Source organism: Ursus arctos, unplaced genomic scaffold (genome assembly GCF_023065955.2).
Source record: "Ursus arctos isolate Adak ecotype North America unplaced genomic scaffold, UrsArc2.0 scaffold_26, whole genome shotgun sequence".
Classification (NCBI taxonomy): domain Eukaryota; kingdom Metazoa; phylum Chordata; class Mammalia; order Carnivora; family Ursidae; genus Ursus; species Ursus arctos.
Window position 1 is genome coordinate 41,075,136 of NW_026622941.1, and position 19,666 is coordinate 41,094,801.

General features: G+C 38.0%; 1 protein-coding gene across 5 annotated transcripts in view; it reads left to right on the forward strand.

Moving 5' to 3' along the window:
- ATF1 (activating transcription factor 1) overlaps positions 1 to 18,313 on the forward strand; it is a 73,219-nt gene extending 54,906 nt beyond the window's left edge. For 3 of the 5 annotated variants that reach the window (XM_026501881.4, XM_057318870.1, XM_026501886.4), the window contains 3 exons: positions 4,188 to 4,318; positions 7,744 to 8,167; positions 15,260 to 18,313. In XM_026501881.4, coding sequence (XP_026357666.1) covers positions 4,188 to 4,318; positions 7,744 to 8,167; positions 15,260 to 15,404 — 700 coding nt within the window. In that variant the 3' untranslated portion in view covers positions 15,405 to 18,313. The remainder of the gene's footprint in view (positions 1 to 4,187; positions 4,319 to 7,743; positions 8,168 to 15,259) is intronic. The other 2 variants (XM_026501883.4, XM_026501885.4) reach the window with 1 other exon arrangement.
- The last annotated feature ends 1,353 nt before the right edge of the window (positions 18,314 to 19,666 follow it).

Genomic DNA, 19,666 nt, shown 5'->3' on the forward strand with positions numbered 1-19,666 from the left:
AATGTTCTTATTAAGCGTGAATTCTCCTGAAATGAATGGAAAGATAGGAACTTGTAGCAAAAAAGTACGAGATATAAAGAGAACCAAATAGAAATTTTAGAGCTGAGAAATATAGTAACAGAAATAAAACTTCACTGGATGAGTTCAGTAGGAGAATAAATATGAGATAGCCAGCTTCAAAGATAGATAGTTCATTGGAAATGATTCAATCTGAATAAGAAAGATTAGACAAATTCCCTAATTCCCAAGGACTTGTGAGACAATACCAAAAGTTCTAACATTTGTGGGTCATAGGAGAAAGAAAAAGCGTGTTGCGGGAAAAAAAATTTAAAGGAACAATAGCTCGAGTGTTCTCATCTTTGGTGAAACCTACGGATTCAGAAAGCTCAGCAGGAGTGCCTGGGCGGCACAATCGGTTAAGTGTCAGACTCTTGGTTTCAGTTCATGATCTCAGGGGTCATGAGATCGAGCCCCATGTTGGCCCCAGCGTGAAGTCCACTTGAGACTCTTTCTCCCTCTGCCCCACCCCACTGTGCTCGCTGGTGTTCTCTCTCTCTCTCAAATAAATAAATCTTAAAAAAAAAAAAAAAAGCTCAGCAAATCCTAAGCCATAGATAAGAAAACCCTTACCCAGACAGGTCATAATCAAACTGCTGAAGAGTAAAGACAACACTCTTGGAGCAGCCAGAGAAAAATGACACATTACTTAAAAGGGAACCATGTGAATCATTACAGATTTCTCATCGAAACCAAGGAGGCTAGAAGAAAGTGACATTTTTAAAGTGTTGAAAGAAAAAAAAAAATCATCAATCCAGAATTCTGTATCTAGTGAAAATATCCCTCAGAAATGGTAGGTGAAATAAATATTCTCAGAAGAAAGAAAACTAAGAGCAGTCATTGCTCTGAAGTAACTGCTGAGAAAGCTCTTAAGACAGAAACTTGGAAGGTTAGGAATGAAGAAACAGCAGCAGCAATATTTGGGCAAGTATAATGAACTATTCTCCTCTGGTTGAATTCTTTAAACTATGTTTGGTTGACAAGAAAAGATGGATTGTCTGGTGGGGCTTTCAGTGTATGTAGATGTAATATATAAAAACAACTACAACGTAAGGGGGAAAGATAAAGAGACTCAATATGGTGGTAAGTTTTCTAAGGTTCACTTGACTTGGTAAAACAGCGGTTCTAGGGACACCTGGGTGGCTCAGTTGGTTAAGCATCTGCCTTAGGCCCAGGTCATGATCCCAGGGTCCTGGGATTGAGTCCCGAGTGGGGCTTCTTGCTCAGCAGGGAGTCTGCTTCTCCCTCTGCCTGCTCGTCCCCCTGCTTGTGCTCTCTCTCTCTCTGGCAAAAAAATAAAAAATCTTAAAAAAACAAACAAACAAACAAACAAAAAACAGTGGTTCTAAGTAGACAAGGTATCAATATTATAACTCCTTAGAGCAATTACTAAATTATATTAAGAGATTTAGTCAAATATGTGATAAATTAAAATGGAGTTCTGAAAAATCTTCCAATAACCCAAAAGAATACAGAAGACTTTTTTTTTTAAGTAAGCTCTATGCCCAACATGGGGCTTGAACTCAGGACCCTGAAAATCAAGAGTTGCATGATCTGCCAGCCAGGCACCCCCAGAAGACTTTAAAAAATAGAAAGCAAATAATTGGTAGATCAAGTGATGTCAGTAATTATATTAAGACATGGATTTAACTCACTAAGAGATTATAAAAACTTATAGACCAGTATTCCTCATGAATATAAACACAGAGATCCCTAGCAAAATATGAGCTTAGCAAACTGAATCCAACAACATATAAAAGTCACTATACATTATTATCAAGTAGGATTTTATCCCAGGAATGTAAGATATCTGAAAATCAATTAATGTGATGCATCATACTTACAGATTTAGAACAAGAAATACATGGTCATCTCAGCAGACACCGAAAAAGCATTTGACAAATCGAGTATCCTTCCATGATAAAAATGCTCATCAGACGACTAGAAGGGAGCTCTTCAGCCTAATAAAGCACCTCTACAAAAGCCCATTAGCCAACAGCCCATTAATGGTGGAAGACTGAATGTTTTCTCCCTAAGGTCATGAATGCAACATGGCTGTGGATGTCTGCTCCCATGACTTCCTTCAACATTGTATTCAGGCAGTTAGGCAAGAAAATGAAATAAAAGGCATCCAGATTGGAAAGGATGGAATGAATTAAATAATTTGCAGATGACATGATTTCATGTATAGAAAATCTTAAAGAATCCACTGAAGTAGAGGTAGTTAATGAGTTCAGCAAGGTTGCAGGATGTGTTACCATCTGTTAATTCTTGGTATATGGTACACAGGTGTTTTAATTGCTGTACTTTATGCTTAAAATGTTTCATAACTTCAAAGTGAAAAAGAATGGGCACAGCATTCCACAGTCTCATGGTAGGCTAGCTGCAGAACACCATGCAGGCATCTGTTAAAGGCATTCTGGACTTCTGTCCTGACCCACTCAGACATTAGGGATAGCACATGGGAATGTGGATTCAGTAAACCTCTCCAGACGATTCTGATACATAAGCAGGTTTAGGAACCAGTGTGATCATTCTACAGGTGCCTAACACGGAGTCCTGTAGGACAGCCACCTCTCTTATTCTCTATGTGGGACAGCTGTTGATACAGTATATAGTTGTATTAGCTCTTGTGGGAACATTGTCCAGAGTAAGGAGATCGCTCTGGAGAACAATTTTCAACACGTTATAGAAGAGCTAAAGGAACAAATTATTTGGCCTCAAATAAAGGACGGTAGCAATTGTCAAATGTTGCAAAGTTAGGGCATGGATATAGAGTTAGGATTAAGCTTAAATTTCTTTACTTCACTGGGTGGAACCAGCTTTGGGTCTAAATAAGAAAGGGCTTAGTAATTGAATGGTTTGCTGTTTGGAAGTTGTGGGTGCCTCATTCCCTGAAATAGAGGCTGTTAGGGATGTTAGGGAATTCCTGCATAGGCTGGAGGGTTGGCGTAGATAAATGAAAGCTCCTTTTCGGTGCTAAGGGGTTCTCCCCCCTTTTGACAATTTTTTGTTTCTTCCACACAAGTATTTCAGTTTTCTGATCTTTCTACAATGAACATAGAATTCTTATGGAAAGATTTTTCCTTTCTTCCTTCCTTCCTTCCTCCCTCCCTCCCTTTTTTTCTCTCCTTAGAAACAAATAATGTTTATTTGTCCCTCCACCCCCAGTTGTGTTTTGGAAGGTCTTTCCTTTCAGATTCAGAAAGGAATCGCCCTGTCCTCACATTCCTGCTATGATAAGTCCCATTTTACCCAGTCCGAGGGATACCTGTGGAATTATATTTACTTCCTGTTGGAAGAAACAATTTTATTGGGGCTCTTGGTTGGCTTACCCTGTGGAGCATGTGACTCTTGATCTCGGGGTTGTGAGTTTGAGCCCCACGCTGGGTGTAGAGATGACTTTTTAAAAGATCATTCATAGGGGCGCCTGGGTGGCACAGCGGTTGGGCATCTGCCTTGCCTTCGGCTCAGGGCGTGATCCAGGCGTTATGGAATCGAGCCCCACATCAGGCTCCTCTGCTATGAGCCTGCTTCTTCCTCTCCTACTCCCCCTACTTGTGTTCCCTCTCTCGCTGGCTGTCTCTCTCTCTGTTGAATAAATAAATAAAATCTTTTAAAAAAATAATAAAAGATCATTCATAAATAAAAACAATTTCACTTACCACTAATACTCTGTGCTTTTTTATAGTAGTATTTTTAATTTTCTTGTTGTTTCTTAGAACTGTGGGCTTCTCACTATAGAGTTGAAGGTTGAAAAAATTTTTTTTTAACTTTGTCTTTTTAAATGAAGGTCACTATTTAGAAAATGAGTACTGTTCTCGTTAATTAGTGAAATACTTCACAATGGAGTCATCTCTCTTGTGGGGGAGACATTTCATACTTCTGTAAGGGCCTTGTATATTGAAAGGTATTTATTTAGTGTCTCTTTTCAGTAGCCATGAAATAAAGCGTAGCTAGCCTGCAGTACCCATCATTACAATAGTCTGTGCTAAACTAAAAAGGGCTCCTTGACGTAAGAGTTTAGCTGTCTAGTCGATTATACTTTTAACCTGACCGAAAAAGGTTTACCAATTTGTTTTTTGTAAAGCTGTCCTCATTACCAATTAACAGAGTTTTATTTTTCACAGAAAAATTTTGAAAGATCTATCTTCTGAAGATACACGGGGCAGAAAAGGAGACGGAGAAAACCCTGGAGTTTCTGCTGTCACTTCTATGTCTGTTCCAACTCCCATCTATCAAACTAGCAGTGGACAGTACAGTACGTATAGGAATAAATTTGTATATGATGGACACACAAACACTAACTTTCATAAAGAAGTGATGTATAGAAGGACTGTTGTGCTTTAATAGTGAGGATAATTGAAGAATAGCATTTTGAGCCAAAAATAATGCAAAGTACTTTTTCAGCATGATCACGTTTACTTCTTACAACAGCTTTGTGAGATAGGCTATTATCAATATGAGGAAACTCATAAAGCCTTAGAGAGGTTAGATAATGTCCCTAAAGTCACACAGCTTGTAAGTGATACACTTACTTTGGATTTTTGACAGATGCATGGAGTTGTCTAACCACTACCACAGTCAGGATACAGTTTTATCACCCCACAGAATTCTTTGTGCTATCCCGTTGTAGATGATTTCTCCTTCCACTCCTAACTCCTGTTCTTCAAGTCTAATTGACTCTTACCTCAAAATCTGTGTCCCATCTGACCACCTCTCACGGTCTCCACCACCACCACCTTGGTTTATACTCTCATCTCAGTACTGTCGTGGTCATCTTGCTTCCGTTCTTGCTCTCATTCACTTTTTCCATACTGCCGCCAAAGCGATTTATTTCAAATGTCAGTGAGATCACACTTTTGCTCCAGATCCTCCAGTGACGTTCCATCACACCTAGAATAAGTTCTGTAGGGTAAGTTCCATCCAGGATCTGGCCTCGCTTACCCAACGCCTGTCTCATCTGCCACTGGACGGCATTCTGGCAACACAGACCTTGCTGTTTCTCCAGCACGCGAAGCTTGTTTCTGCTTCAGGATGTTTGGGCTTGTCATCCCCGCTCCCTGGCACAGTCTCATCCCAGAGCCTCGTATGACCTGCATCCTCACTCCTGCTCCGCTTAAGTATCACCTCCTCAGAGACCGCTCTTCTGAAAATATGGTCTTCAGTTAACTTTCTTATATTTTTATAGCATTTATATGTAATTATAAAAAAGTATATATTTTTTTAATTATAGATTATAGATCAGCTTATTTATGATCTGTTCTCAAGGATAAGTTCCTTGAGGGAAAGAACTTTGTCTTGTTCACAGCTGTGAACACCAGGCGTAGAAGGCCTGGTGCATAGTAGGCTTTCGGTGAAGTTTGTTATGAATAAATTACTTAAAGAATATATATAAAACACCTCAATGAGGACACATAAGAAACTGAGAAGAGTGGTTGCAAGGAAGGAAACCTGGGAGCAGGATCAGAGGCAGTTGAGAAGTTCACTTTCATTTTAAATAAAACTGAAATTTTTTTTAACCATATACATGCATTACTATTTTCAAAAAAAAATTTTCTTAAAGCAGCATATTAGCAAGTTAAAATTATGATACATTAATATGGTTTGTTATTCTAAAACAATTAAAATTAGAAATTATGAAAACTACATAGAAACTTAGGCTGAGATTTCATATGTTATAATTGCAATAAGTACCAGCTAGTATTTAAGACAGCATGATCCAGAACTTCCTTGATGGTGAAAATGGTCTGTATTTGCATTGTCCAGTACAGTAGCTGCTAAGCCACGGGTGACTACGGAGCACTTGAAAGGTGGCTGGTGAGACTGAGGAATTGGATTTTTTATCTTGTTTTAGTTAATTTAAGTAGCCACTTGTGGCTGATGGCTACTGTATCAGTGCAGATTTAGAGTAAACTCAACCAGGTAAATACACAGGTAAAACAAAAATAGGAAGGGGCTCCTGGGTGGCTCAGTCAGTTAAGCATCTGCCTTCAGCTCAGGTCATGACCTTGGGGTCCTGGGATCAGGCCGCATTGGGCTCCGTGCTTGTAGGGAGTCTGCTGCTTCTCTCCCTTTGCCCCTCTCCCTGCTCATGCATCTCTCTCAAATAAATAAAATCTTAAAAAAAAAAAGATATGTTACAAAATGTTAACAGTTCTGTATTGTTGCCTATACTTAACGTCAAAAGACATATATCTATACATTGTGTATGGACCCACATATTTTGATGTGTATTACTGTATCAGTCTATATGAACATAGGAAAAGATTAGGAAGGATATAACCAAAAATAATGGTTACTTCAGGATGAGGGTGTGGGGTAGCTAGTGGGATAAATAGGGATAGAGAATGGGGAGTTTTACTTTATACACACACACACACACACACGTATGTTATGTATATTATAGGAGATTGCAAATAATTGCTAATATAAATTTAAAACAAATGTCTGCATCTAAACACTGTTGTCACTTCTAAAGTCATATAAATTACAGTATATGGGAATATTTGTTGTGTGGCAGTGGGGGAGGGATTAGAAACTCCTGAAAGAAATTTTATTTTCAGTTAAAACACACACATCCAGGGGCGCCTGGGTGGTGCAGTCGTTAAGCGTCTGCCTTCGGCTCAGGGCGTGATCCCGGCGTTATGGGATCGAGCCCCACATCAGGCTCCTCCGCTGGGAGCCTGCTTCTTCCTCTCCCACTCCCCCTGCTTGTGTTCCCTCTCTCGCTGGCTGTCTGTCTCTGTCAAATAAATACATAAAATCTTTAAAAAAAAAAAAAACACACACATCCAGACAAGTGTGCTTTGGCTTTCTGACGCCAAAGTGTAAAAGAAAAAAAAGTTGCATAATGATAATCTGATAAGAGAGTACAGAGATGAGGCATGAAATTCTAAAGGGGATTTATTATGTGGAATTGAGTAATGCTAAAATGTTTTCTATTCAGTCAAACTTTTTGGGTGTTATCATAAGGTTTGAGAGGAAAGCATTAACATAAGTAAAATTTATTGAAAAATGCTTGGGCGGCACATAGTGGTAATGGGTCTATGTATGGGCTTTCTCATGAGCACCTTACTGGTGATTTTCACTAGGAAGTGACTTGAACGATTACATCTGTAAAATGCCACTTACGTAAATAACATTTAATACTTTTTAACAGTGGTTATCACTGGACAGCAGCGCTCAGAAACAGTATGAAGATTTATGTTTTCATTGTGTAACCTTTAATCCTATGTAAAATTTTTCCAGATGCACACCTAATCTATTCAAAACTTTTGAGCTTATTTGAATAAAAATTACAAACTGTCTTAATGTTTCCTTCTACTTATTTTTCCTTTAAAAGTTAGCCAGAAGTACCCTCTCCTAATGCCCAGAGCTGCTGTGATAACATTAGCAATTAGCATGCAGTGCTTCACGGAGACTAAAATGTGTTTTGACTAATCAGTTCTATTGTGCAGTTTGAGACTAAGTTTAAGATGAGTGCATCTGAACTGTAAAATTCTATAGAGAAATGCCATTTTATTTCTTTTACATATAGTTCACTCAGAGTAGTTGCCAGTTAGGAAGTGAACTGCATTCAAACCTGTTTTAATAATTAGTGTTTGGGTTTTTTTTTTTCACCAATCCTTTGCAATTAGTGTATTGTCTAGCCTTACAATAGCTATGTTCTCTCTTTGGTTAAAGTTGCCATTGCCCCAAATGGAGCCTTACAACTGGCCAGTCCAGGCACAGATGGAGTACAGGGACTTCAGACATTAACCATGACAAATTCAGGCAGTACTCAGCAAGGTACAACCATTCTCCAGTACGCACAGACCTCTGACGGACAGCAGATTCTTGTGCCCAGCAACCAGGTGGTCGTACAAAGTAAGTATGCTCGAGTGTCTACGGAAAACATCCCAGTGTCCTTTCAAAGACACGCATTAACTCATTCTTCTGACCACACAGCTGCATCAGGAGATATGCAGACATACCAGATCCGTACCACGCCTTCAGCCACTTCGCTGCCACAGACCGTGGTGATGACCTCTCCTGTGACTCTTACATCTCAAACAACTAAGACAGATGACCCCCAACTGAAAAGAGAAATAAGGTTGATGAAAAACAGGTAGGTAGTCAAATTGTACTGCCAGAATGGGTAATGTTTTTCTGAATCTCAGAACATAACCAGGGATTGCCTGGAAGTGTATATTAAAAATGAGAGAGGGGGCACCTGGGTGGCTCAGTCGTAAAGCGTCTGCCTTCAGCTCAGGTCATGAACCCAGGGTCTTGGGATCGAGCCCCGCATCGGGCTCCCTGCTCAGTGGGAAGCCTGCTTCTCCCTCTCCCACTGCTTGTGTTCCCTCCCTCGCCCTCTCTCTCTGTCAAATAAATACATACATACATACATACAATCTTTAAAAATAAATAAAAATGAGAGAGGTTTGGGGCACCTGGCTGGCTCGGTCGGTGAATCACACGACTTGTAATCCTGGGGGTTGTGAGTTTGAGCCCCACACTGGGTTAGAGCTTACTTTAAAAAAAAAATGAGAGAGGTTTATATTGGCTTTTTTTTTTTTTTTAACTGAGTGTTAGATTGTGTCTAGTTCATTTCCAGTGGATTGGCGTGTCCCATTGCTCAGTCGCCTTATTTAATATAGTGTGTCTTTTGAATAGTACTATTAAGGAAAGCTTTTCAAACAATATATTTTATTCTTGTGGGGCTGACAAAAATGAAAATAATAATTTGCTGCTTGCCATTGACAGCAAGGGGAGGAAAGAATTCCTGCAAATACTGACGGACACAGCAGTGCTCCTAAAAAATAAATTTCACCCATGAATATGTAGCAGTGATTTAACCTCCAGAAATATTTACTTTCATTTTAAACGTATTTTCTTTTTACGATTTATTTATTTATTTACTGGGGGGGGAGAGACAGAGATAGTGAGAGAGCTCAGGCAGGGAGGAGAGGGAGAAGCAGGCTCCCTGCTGAGCAGGGAGCCCGGCGCGGGGCTGGATCCCAGGATGCTGGGATCATAACCTGAGCTGAAGGCAGACACTTAACCGACTGAGCCACGCAGGCGCCCTTCATTTTAAATGTATTTTAAACATAGCTATATGAGATGTATGTACATCAGCCATGGAAAACCACCAGTTCTTTGAGAAAAAGAATGTAATGGGTAGCTTTCTGCAGTGATTTCATGGGAAAAAAAGAGAAAGGACACCAGTAAACTATATTAGGAACCAAAAAGGGTAAATACCCAGGAATAAAACAATTTTTTAAAAAATTAAATAGGATTCTATTTTCAGCTCCTCACCAATAAGTTAGAAAGCTAGAATAAAAGGATGATTTTCTAAAGCATTAAAAATTATTCTAAAAGAAACAGAGAGGTACATTTAATTACTTCAAGATAAAATGTTTCTTTTCTAAAAACTAAAAGCAGGCATCATTGTAAATGAACTTGGTAACATGGCAGGGATTGTCTGTTGTTTTGAAGATTCCAAGAAATGCATTAAGACAAGGAACTGAAGTACATTTTATAAATGCTAGAAAAAACTGTGGTTTTTTGCTGATGATATGATTGTGTACCTAGGAAATCCAAAAGACTTGTTAAAAATTACTAGAATGAGACTTCTCTTTCGGACAGTAGGGCCTAGGCTATGCAATATTTTTAAAAGCTTGATGAAATATAAAAACCACCCTTTTAAATGATCGGATGAGCCTGGAGGAAAAGTAAGAGATACCCGTTGAGGTCGGGAATGAAGCAGAAGCACAGGACCATGAGGTTAGTCAGCGCTGAGCAGCCCCTGTAGGTTCTGTAGATGAATTCAGATCTTTGTGATTCGTGTGGCTTTGGTGCCCATAGGGGGCGGGGACACAGCCTGGGCTCTGTTCAGGGTGGGACACTGGATCAGAGATTCTTCGTGAAGTCAGCATCTAAGAAGTGCTCTACCAAAAATGGAGGGTTATAAATGTGACCCTTGAACAACACAGGAGTTGGGGCGCTGACCCCCCACTGTTGAAAATTCATGTATAACTTTTGATTCCCCCAAAACTTAGCCTATTATTGACCAGAATCCAGTCAATTAACACATATTTTGTATGTTCTATGTACTATATACTGTATTCTTTAAATAAAATAAGCCAGAAAATGTTATTGAGCAAATCATAAGGAAAATACATTTACAGTACTATATTCATTGAAAAAAATCTTCGTATAAGTAGACTGACACAGTTGAAACCTGTGTTGTTCAAGAGTCAGCTGTAATTTAAAAACGGGTCTGGGGCCATAGTGCCCCAACTTTTTGGGGAAAAAGCAATCTCAACATAGGCTTTATCAAATTCCCATATATCGAGTTCTAACAAATACAAGTTGAAAAATCACAGACTGCTCAAGGAATTAGGACTCCATCATGATATGTGCCAAACCTTTATGCCAAACCTCAAATCTTTGAGGTGTATATGTTATTTCCAGTTTTTTTGAGATGAGGAAGCTGAGGCTTAGGTGAATTTATTTCCCCAAGGTTAAACTACTTAGTAAGTGGTAGAGGTAGGATTTAAACAGATGCGTCCAAGTTTTAGAGTCCAGAGACTTAGATAATACCACACACTACCTTTCAGGAGCTAGTCAGAAGAGCAGACAGAAGAATGAGTTATGTAAAGTATTCCACTATCTGTCTACTCTATTTAAAGGGAAAAGAAAGGATGTCATTGAAAATCATCAAAGATCAAGAGACTATAAAAATTGGGAAAAATAAAATGTTATTATAATGTAGCAAATATATAGTCATCTGCTTAGAATATCGAGAATCATCTACAAAGTGTGAAAGCTTGAAAAAGAAACGATTCTCTTCAACATTGTACTGGAAACCTTTGACAGTTTAGTAAAACAGGAAAAGGGCTGGAGGGGTGGATTACAAGGATTTAAATAAAAGAAAACCTATTTTTTATATAATTGCCTATTTTTTTTAAAAATGGACTTACAGAAAAATAATTAGAAGAAATGAATTTATAAGATTGCTAGATATAAAGCCTGTTTTCAAAAATCCTATTTCTTTACATCAGTGATGGTTTGATAAATAATTATTAAAAAGATACATTTATATTATCAACAAATAAAATACCTGAGAATAAATCTAACCAAAGATATCTGGGACATTTATGAAAAATATTGCACAGTGTTTTTGAAAGACATTAAGGAAGATCTAAATAAATGGAGAAATAAATACTGTGTCCATAAATATGGAAACTCAGTATTATAAAGATGACTGTTTTTCCCCCAGTTGATCCATAGATTCAATGCAGTTCCAATCAAAACCCAAACAGGTTGTTTGAAGAACTTGACAAGTGGTACTAAAATTTATAGAGGAGTAGAGGGGCAAGAACAGCCAAAATATTCCAGACAAGAATAAGGTGAGGAGATACCAAGTTTATTTAAAGCTGTGGTAATTGAAATAATGTGATAACTGGCATTGAGAAAAAAAACCAAAATGACCAAAGAAATGGCTCAAAAACAGATCCATGGACACATGAAACCCTGATACGATAGGACAGACTATTGGGGGAAGGGGGGACTCTTCAATAAATAGTACTAGGATAATTATTGATATGTGAAAAAATACTGGATTTCTTTCTCACACCATACACAAAAATCACTGCAGACGGATTAAAAACACAAATGTGAAAGGTGACATTTTGAAATGTTTCAGTGAGAACATATAATCTTACGGTTTCAGGAATAGGGAAAGATCCCTTCAAACACCTCACACCCCCTCCTGCACACAAACATTAACATAAAGATGAATGAGTCTTCATTAATAATTTCTGTTCATCAGAAGATAGAGTGAAAATATAAGCTTCAGCCCCTATAGAGCATATATGTAACATATCGAACCCCCCAAAAATATGTGTTTGAAAAACTACATCTTTCAAATTAAGAAGTACAAGCCAACAGAAGATGAACAGGCATTTCTCAGAAAACACAAGTGGATGATAATCCTATGAAAGATTGCTTGCCCTTATCAGTAATCAGAGAAATGCAAAGTAATACCACATACTTAGAATCATTTATCCCCACCCAGTTGACAAAAATCTAAAGAGTCTAACCAGAAATTGGCAAGCTTTTGGAACAGTGGAACTCAAAGACTGCTTACAGGAGTGAGAATTGGTATGGCCACTTTGAAGTTAATTGGCCTTATCTTGGACAGTTGACCTGGATATGCTCTGCGGTTTAGCTGTTTTACTCTCTGTGAGAGAGCCTATTGCAGGAAGTATGCATAAGAATGTTCACACAGCAAAAATCAGGAAACGACCTAATATTCGTAAGTGAACAGAATGGATACATAAATTGTGGCTGTATTTATACAATGTAATAGTGAATGATAACTTTAATATGAATAAATACTAGGAAAAATAAATTTGAGGGAAAACAAGTTGTAATTTTAGTAAATAAGTAAAAGATTGAAGCTGGTAATTGCTTCCGGGCCAGAGGCAGCGGTATGGAATCAGGAAAAGGCACGGGCTTCTTCAGCATAGGTCATATTCTCTCTCACTAAGCTGGGTGTTCGGTTTACATGTGTTCACTTTATCGTTATGCTTCATAACTGATCTCTACACTACTACAGTCTTTTGTGTGTGACTATTCCGTAATAAATTTTAAAACTACACTGATTTATAAGGAAACTTAGTAAGTTGTTTTTCTATGAATTACCATTTTGAAAGTAATATTAACATTAGTGACAAATCATAAAATACTTAGTAAATTCAATAGGAAAGGCATAGGATCCACATTTTAAAAATCTTACTGAGAGCTAAAACAGTATCCAAACATATAGGAAATACCAGTGTTCTTCAATGAGGACTTTTAATATAAAATGTCAGTTCTTCCAAAATTCGCATGTAAATTTATTGTGATTCAAGTTAGAATCTTTGTAGATCTCCATGGAATTGGGCAAAATAAGATGAAAATTTACATGAAAAGAAAAAAGTATTCAAAAATGCTCAAGAACTGGGGTCCTGGGTGGCTCAGTCATTAAGCGTCTGCCTTCCACTCGGGTCATGATCCCAGGGTCTGGGGATCGAGTCCCGCATCGAGCCCTGCTTTGGGCTCCCTGCTCAGCGGGGGTCTGCTTCTCCCTCTGCTTGCCACTCCCCCTGCTTGTACTCTCTCTCTCCCCGTCAAATAAATAAATAAAAATCTTACAAAAAAAAAAAAAAAACAAGAACAGAAAGAGATTATTTGTCCTCTTAGGCATTGAAACCTACTCTCTAAAGCAACTGTAATCAAAACTTGATATAAGTGGGGTGCCTGGGTGGAAAAACAAAAAACCCCGAAAGTTGTATCAGCAGAGGGGCAGACAGTAACACTAGCAAACACGGTAGAGCCCCGAATTAGCTTTTTGTGTTAGTTAAGTAGAACACTTGTAAAGGATGGTTCATTTAATAAATGTTAACTGGCACAGCTCCACATCGGAGAGAGAATTAAATTGGACTCCTATTTTATATCACGTACAGAAGTCATTCCAGATGGATTAAAGACTTCATTGTGGCAAAATTAAGCCATAGGATCTTTAAAATTAAGAGAAGAACATACAGTGCATGGAATATTAATCTAAGCCAAGAAAAAGACTAAAAAACATTTATGGTGTAAGATATAAAAATGAGAAGTCATGGGTAGATGAGAAAGTCATATAAAAACAGATAAAGAGGGGGGGTGCCTGGGTTAAGCTCTGCGCTCAGCTGGGAGTTTGCTTTAGACTCTCCCTCTGCCCCTCCCCCCATGCATGTGCACGGGTGCGCACACAGTCTCTCTCAAATAAATCTTTTTTTAAAAAGATAAAGGATTAATATGTATAATGCACAGAGAGTGTTCTTAGGTTCGTAATTTCCGTAAAACAAGGTATGATTGGGAAAGGGTGTAAACAGGCAGTTTATATAAGATCCAAAAGACCAATATTTGGAAAGATGTTCAGTCAAACTAGTAGTAGTTAGGGAAACGAAAACGAATTAACAATGAAATATTCACATGGCAAAGATCTGTACAACATAGAAATATAATTCAAACTGTATGAGTAAACAAGCAAGTTGCAGATAATACCTACATTACATAGTATCAAAAATACTCAGAATAATACTTTTTTACTTCTGTATGTAGGTAATACATGTGTGTGACTTCATAGAAATACTCTAGGGGTACTTGATGGCTCAGTCAGTTAAGCGTCTGCCTTCAGCTTAGGTCATGATCCTGGGATCAAGGCCCACATGGGCTCTCCACCCAGTGGGGAGTCTGCTTCTCCCTCTCCCTCCCCCTACTCGAGGTTTCTTTTTTTTCTTTCTTTTTTTTTTTTTTTTAAAGATTTTATTTATTTATTCGACAGAGATAGAGACAGCCAGCGAGAGAGGGAACACAAGCAGGGGGAGTGGGAGAGGAAGAAGCAGGCTCACAGCGGAGGAGCCTGATGTGGGGCTCGATCCCAGAACGCCGGGATCACGCCCTGAGCCGAAGGCAGACGCTTAACCGCTGTGCCACCCAGGCACCCCTCGAGGTTTCTGTCTCCTAAATAAATAAAATCTTTTTAAAAAATACTCTAAGAGGACATGTACAAAACTGAGTATAAAGCACTGTTTGTAATTAAAACCCAAATAAAAATTAAAGAAACTGTGTCAGAAGTTAATGAGAGGACCCATAATTTCGCTCCGTGGTATTTATCCATGAAAAATGGGGTATCTGTTCACAAAGAGACAGGCATAAGCATAGCGGCTAAAACTGGACACAGCCCCAAGGAACAGATGAGTAAACCGTGGTGACGGGCACCCAGTGGAGACACCAGCAACAGTACGGTAAAGACCACCGCGCAGAGACATCGACGAGCCTCAGAAATACAGTGAGTGAAAGGAGACCAGACACGAGGACGTTCTGTAGGAGATTGTAGAATAGGAAAAACTTCCATCTGTAGTGATAAAAATCAGAACATTAGTTGTCTGGGGAGAGGACTGACCAGGAACGGGCCCGCGGGAGCTTTCTGAGGCAGCAAAGACGTTCTGTCTTGCGAAGTGTGTGGGTTATACAGGTGTCTGCATTTGCCAAGCGGATTGAATTTGTACCTAAGATGAACGTATTTGGCTGTATTTAGACGACCAGGGAGGACCGCAGAGGTGCATTTAGCACTTAAAGAAGGTGAACTTCTTTTCTAACATTGGTTTTTAATGCTTGCATTTAGAGAAGCTGCTCGGGAATGCCGCAGAAAGAAGAAAGAATATGTGAAATGCCTGGAAAATCGAGTTGCAGTCTTGGAAAATCAAAACAAAACTCTAATAGAAGAGTTAAAAACTTTGAAGGATCTTTATTCCCATAAAAGTGTTTGATTAAGAAAGAAAATATTTTTGCAGACTTGCCTAAAAATTAGATGGATTTCTTTTCTCTTTAGTGGAGTTTATAAATTAAAAGGTCAAACATGAAGCTTTTTATTTAGGCTTTTGCAACTCAAAGATAAATATCTTATGCAAGAGATCTGGTGACAGAAGGAAGATGAAGTGGAAAATAACCTCAAGGAAGTTACTGGCACAACTGGAAACAAAAGTAACCCTCCTCAAGACGCAGCAAGTGAACTTTCACCAATTCGAATTTTCTAAATAACAAGAATCCAAAAGTGGCAGATAAGATGAAATTTGGTAAACTGATTTTTAAAATAAATCAGTTTACCCTGTAGGTTTGCATTTCTTACTGTTTCCTAAAATTTACCTTTTTCAATTGTGTGTGTGAGTGTGCGTGTGTGTATCTGTTTTATTTCTGCCAATAAATTCTAAATTACAAATAGAAAAGCTAATACATAAATATATAAATTATGTGTTCTGATTACGTGTACTTGTTCTATCATCAGATCTTGTAAATGGGTTTTTTAAAGTTTGTTTTTTGGACTTGAGAGGGGTTTTGAGACTTGCTTGGGTTAACTGGTTTTGAGGCTTTGTCCTAAAAGGCGTCTAAGGTGCATGAATGGAGTGTGGTGATTTTGTAACTTTTTTTTTTTTTATCAGAATGGAAAGAGAACTTCTGTTTAAAAGTTTGACACTTTTAAATAGCTTGTTTTTTGGTTACTCTGGGAATGGAGATTTTCTACAAATATATAATAAATTGTTTCTTGATTCTATATTCTGTATGCAGTTGAATATACATTACTTATTGTTGTGCTTTAATAGAATGGAATGTTTACAGGCCCTTGAGATGATATTAGAGTATTTTTTAAAAACCTTTTGCAGACGCACACCAAAGTTTCCAAGAGGATTTTATAACCAATGTAATGTAAGGGTTATCAGATTCTCACACAGTGTGGTTCTTACGGCAATTGTATGTGAGAGTCTATTTTGTAATGTAGTGAATGGTACCTTTCTAAGAAAAGTGACTGCCAATATATTTTTATAGCTAATCTTTATAAATCCTGAAGTTGAGTTTTTAATGATTATTTTAAATGTTTATATAGTTTGTTTAGTAAAAAAAAAATATTTTGCATCTCAAAGTATCATTTTTATATTAAAGTTTCCAGATCGGCTAATATTTGAATTGCAAGTTTTGTATGCAGTTTTATCCAAAGCTCCAGAATGCCGTCAGTACACCAGTGTTGAACCTCTGTATTCCAGTCTGTACACACTTCGAAACTGTACGCAGAGCTGTGTGCGCTTCTTACACAATATGTATCATATTGTCGTCGGTGAAATTAAAGGATATTTGATAAAATTAAGTTTGCTGAATGTAAAATATATTGCTTGATATGTGAACAACAAGCTTCCTGATAGCCATTCTGTTCATTATACTAACTGTAGTATCTTTCTAGTTTTAAAATGAGGATAAATTTAAAATTCTGGTCTACGCAGCCTATTTTAAAAGAGAGTATATGTTTGATTCAGTCAGAACCAGTTATAATAAACTAAAAGCTAAATTTTTTGCTCTGCAAGTGTTTATTAGGACGTGGTTAAGGAGAAACCTTATTTGACAAATTTGTGTAATCCTAATGAAAAATTTCATTAACAGTATTTTTTAAAATGGGACTCTGTTGATTTGGCAGCAGTTTATGAAAAGAAAAAAGTTAGATCAGCCATGGGATTACTTACATCCCCCTTATTAATTATTTCGTATAAAGCCAAGAGCAGGCGTGGGGTCAGTGTATTACATCGAGAGTAGTTGAGAAGATAATACAGGGTAGGTGTTAGGCTTGGCTGTCACAGGGACTGCTTAGCTCCTGACGCCCTGACACGTTTATGAACTGAGCTCTGCCTGCCCACTTGCGCTGTACGGCCTCGCTCTCACTGAAGCAGGGGCCTCGGCCAGCACCGTGGGAGAGGCGCGAGCAAGCTACTGATGATCCCATAAGTCTCCCTCAAGAGGTCTAACTTGCATCCAGTGAGGGGATTATGGAATCTCGAAAGTGATTATAGTCCAAACCTAAATTAGACTCCAAAAGTTCAGTTACTGATGAAATTATTTCCTTAGCTCAACTTACTGTTTTACATAAATTTATTACCAGTGTATATTTTATATTGATGGAAATAATTACTGCCCATGAACAAATCTTGAGTATATAAATTAAGGTATCATGTTCGTTTCATTGTACAGAGCATGAATGGCATGTATTAGAGCTTTGAAAATCTTACTACAGTTGACCCTTGAACAACGCAGGGGTTAGGGGCACGGACCCCCTATGCAGTCAAAAATTCACGCACAACTTCTGACTCCCCCAAAATTCATACGAACCTACTGTTGACCAGAAGCCTTACCAACAACAGTCAGTTAACACACATTTTGTATGTTCCAGGTATTATATACTGTATTTTACAATAAAGCTGAGAAAAGAAAATATTAAAATCACAAGGAAAATGCATTTCTAGTACTGTACTATATCGAAAAAAATAAATAAATAAATCCGTGTTTAAGTGGGCCTGCACCGTCCAAACCTGTGCTGCTCAAGGGTCAGCTGCATATTTGTTCAATTATATCAAAGTTACTGGTTAAATGTGAAAATATGTGGACATAGGAATGATATAACAATATTTATGGCTTGTAATTACATAGTTGTAATAATGGCAGTTCAAATTCTCAGAAAAAATGCTGTAAAAATGATCTAAAATGAGTGAAATTTGACTAAGGGCTTGATTTTAAGGAAAAGTCACAGGTTATAGTGAAACAGAATAATGTCAAATATATGAAAATCTATGGTTACATTTGTCATACAAAATAGGTTTTTATTTTTAATAAATACTGCTTGTTTTTACTATAAAACAAAGTAAAGGAATGCTTGTGTTAAGGGTGTAGAATTCAGAAGCCTGTGCTAGGTGCCGGTCGGCAAGAAATCTTTCCGAGGACAGTCATTTGGGGGAGGTTTAGGCCATTTAACTTTTTTTCTTAAGAGACAGAGTCTGGTAACCCTAACCCCTCAGTGTAAGTTTCTTTATAGCAAACATTAGACATTAGAGATCGAGTCTTTATTATTTCATGGTTGGGATCCTTTTCCTCAAAATGGACAGCATATATGTAGTAGTTAATTGCCTTAAATACATATAGCGGTTTTTAACTGGTAACTTAGTAAATATGTAAAAATTTTTAAATTGTTACAAATCCAGAGATTCCTACATATGTAACATCGTAGTCCTACCATTTCCTTAATATCTCCTGTTTACTGAGGAAACTACTGAGGTCATGGCATTCATTCCTTCGGGTATTTATTAAAGGCCTTTTTATACGTCACGCCTTACTAGGAAGAGAGTGGTGCGCGAGACAGCGTTCCAGCGCTGGTTTAGATGCCTGTGTCATCCCATGAGCTTGTTACTTGTCTAGATTATACGAGCATCAACAACTAGGGATCTGGGACTTAAACCTAATAGCGAACCATTCGGTCCTAGTCGTCTTGGGGCACCCGGCTGGCTCAGTCGGTAAAGCGTGCGACTCTCGATCTCAGGGTTGTGAGTTTAAGCCCCACCGTGGGTGTAGCGCTTACTTTAAAGATAAATAAACAAAAGGGCACTAATCCCATTTTAAAAATAGAGTAAAATAGTAGGCTCTCCTCTTTATTAAACCCCAGGGGGAGACTCTCCCCATAGCCCAGAGCAGCACTCACCTGGTTCATAGGGATTCTCCATAATGGGGTTTTAACTCACCGAGGCCTAGAGAAGTTTGATACTTTGCCCAAATCACACAGTAAATAACAAAACTAGGGTTCAGAGCTAGGTGTAATCAACTCCAAAATCTTAATCATTATGTACCTTCTTATCTGTGTTCAGGTGTCTGAAAAGCTTTGTTCCATTGTCTTTACCCATTATCAGAGATTTTTAAAGTTCTGTTAAATGTGTCCACTAGATGGCAGCCTTCATTTTAAACTTTTAAAACTATAAATAAATATAAAACAATGCAAGTTTAACATATCAAATCCTTGTACACCCACCATTCAGAATAATAAATGTTAACATTCTGTTATCTTTAGATCATTTTCTGATCCCTAGTCCAATTTCTCTTCCTAAAGGAAACCACTATCATGAAGTGTTTAGTGTGAATCCAGTCCATTTTTTTTTAATAAGATTTGTTTTTTTAAGTAATCACACCCATCGTGGGGCTGGGACTTAAAACCCCAAGATCAAAAGTC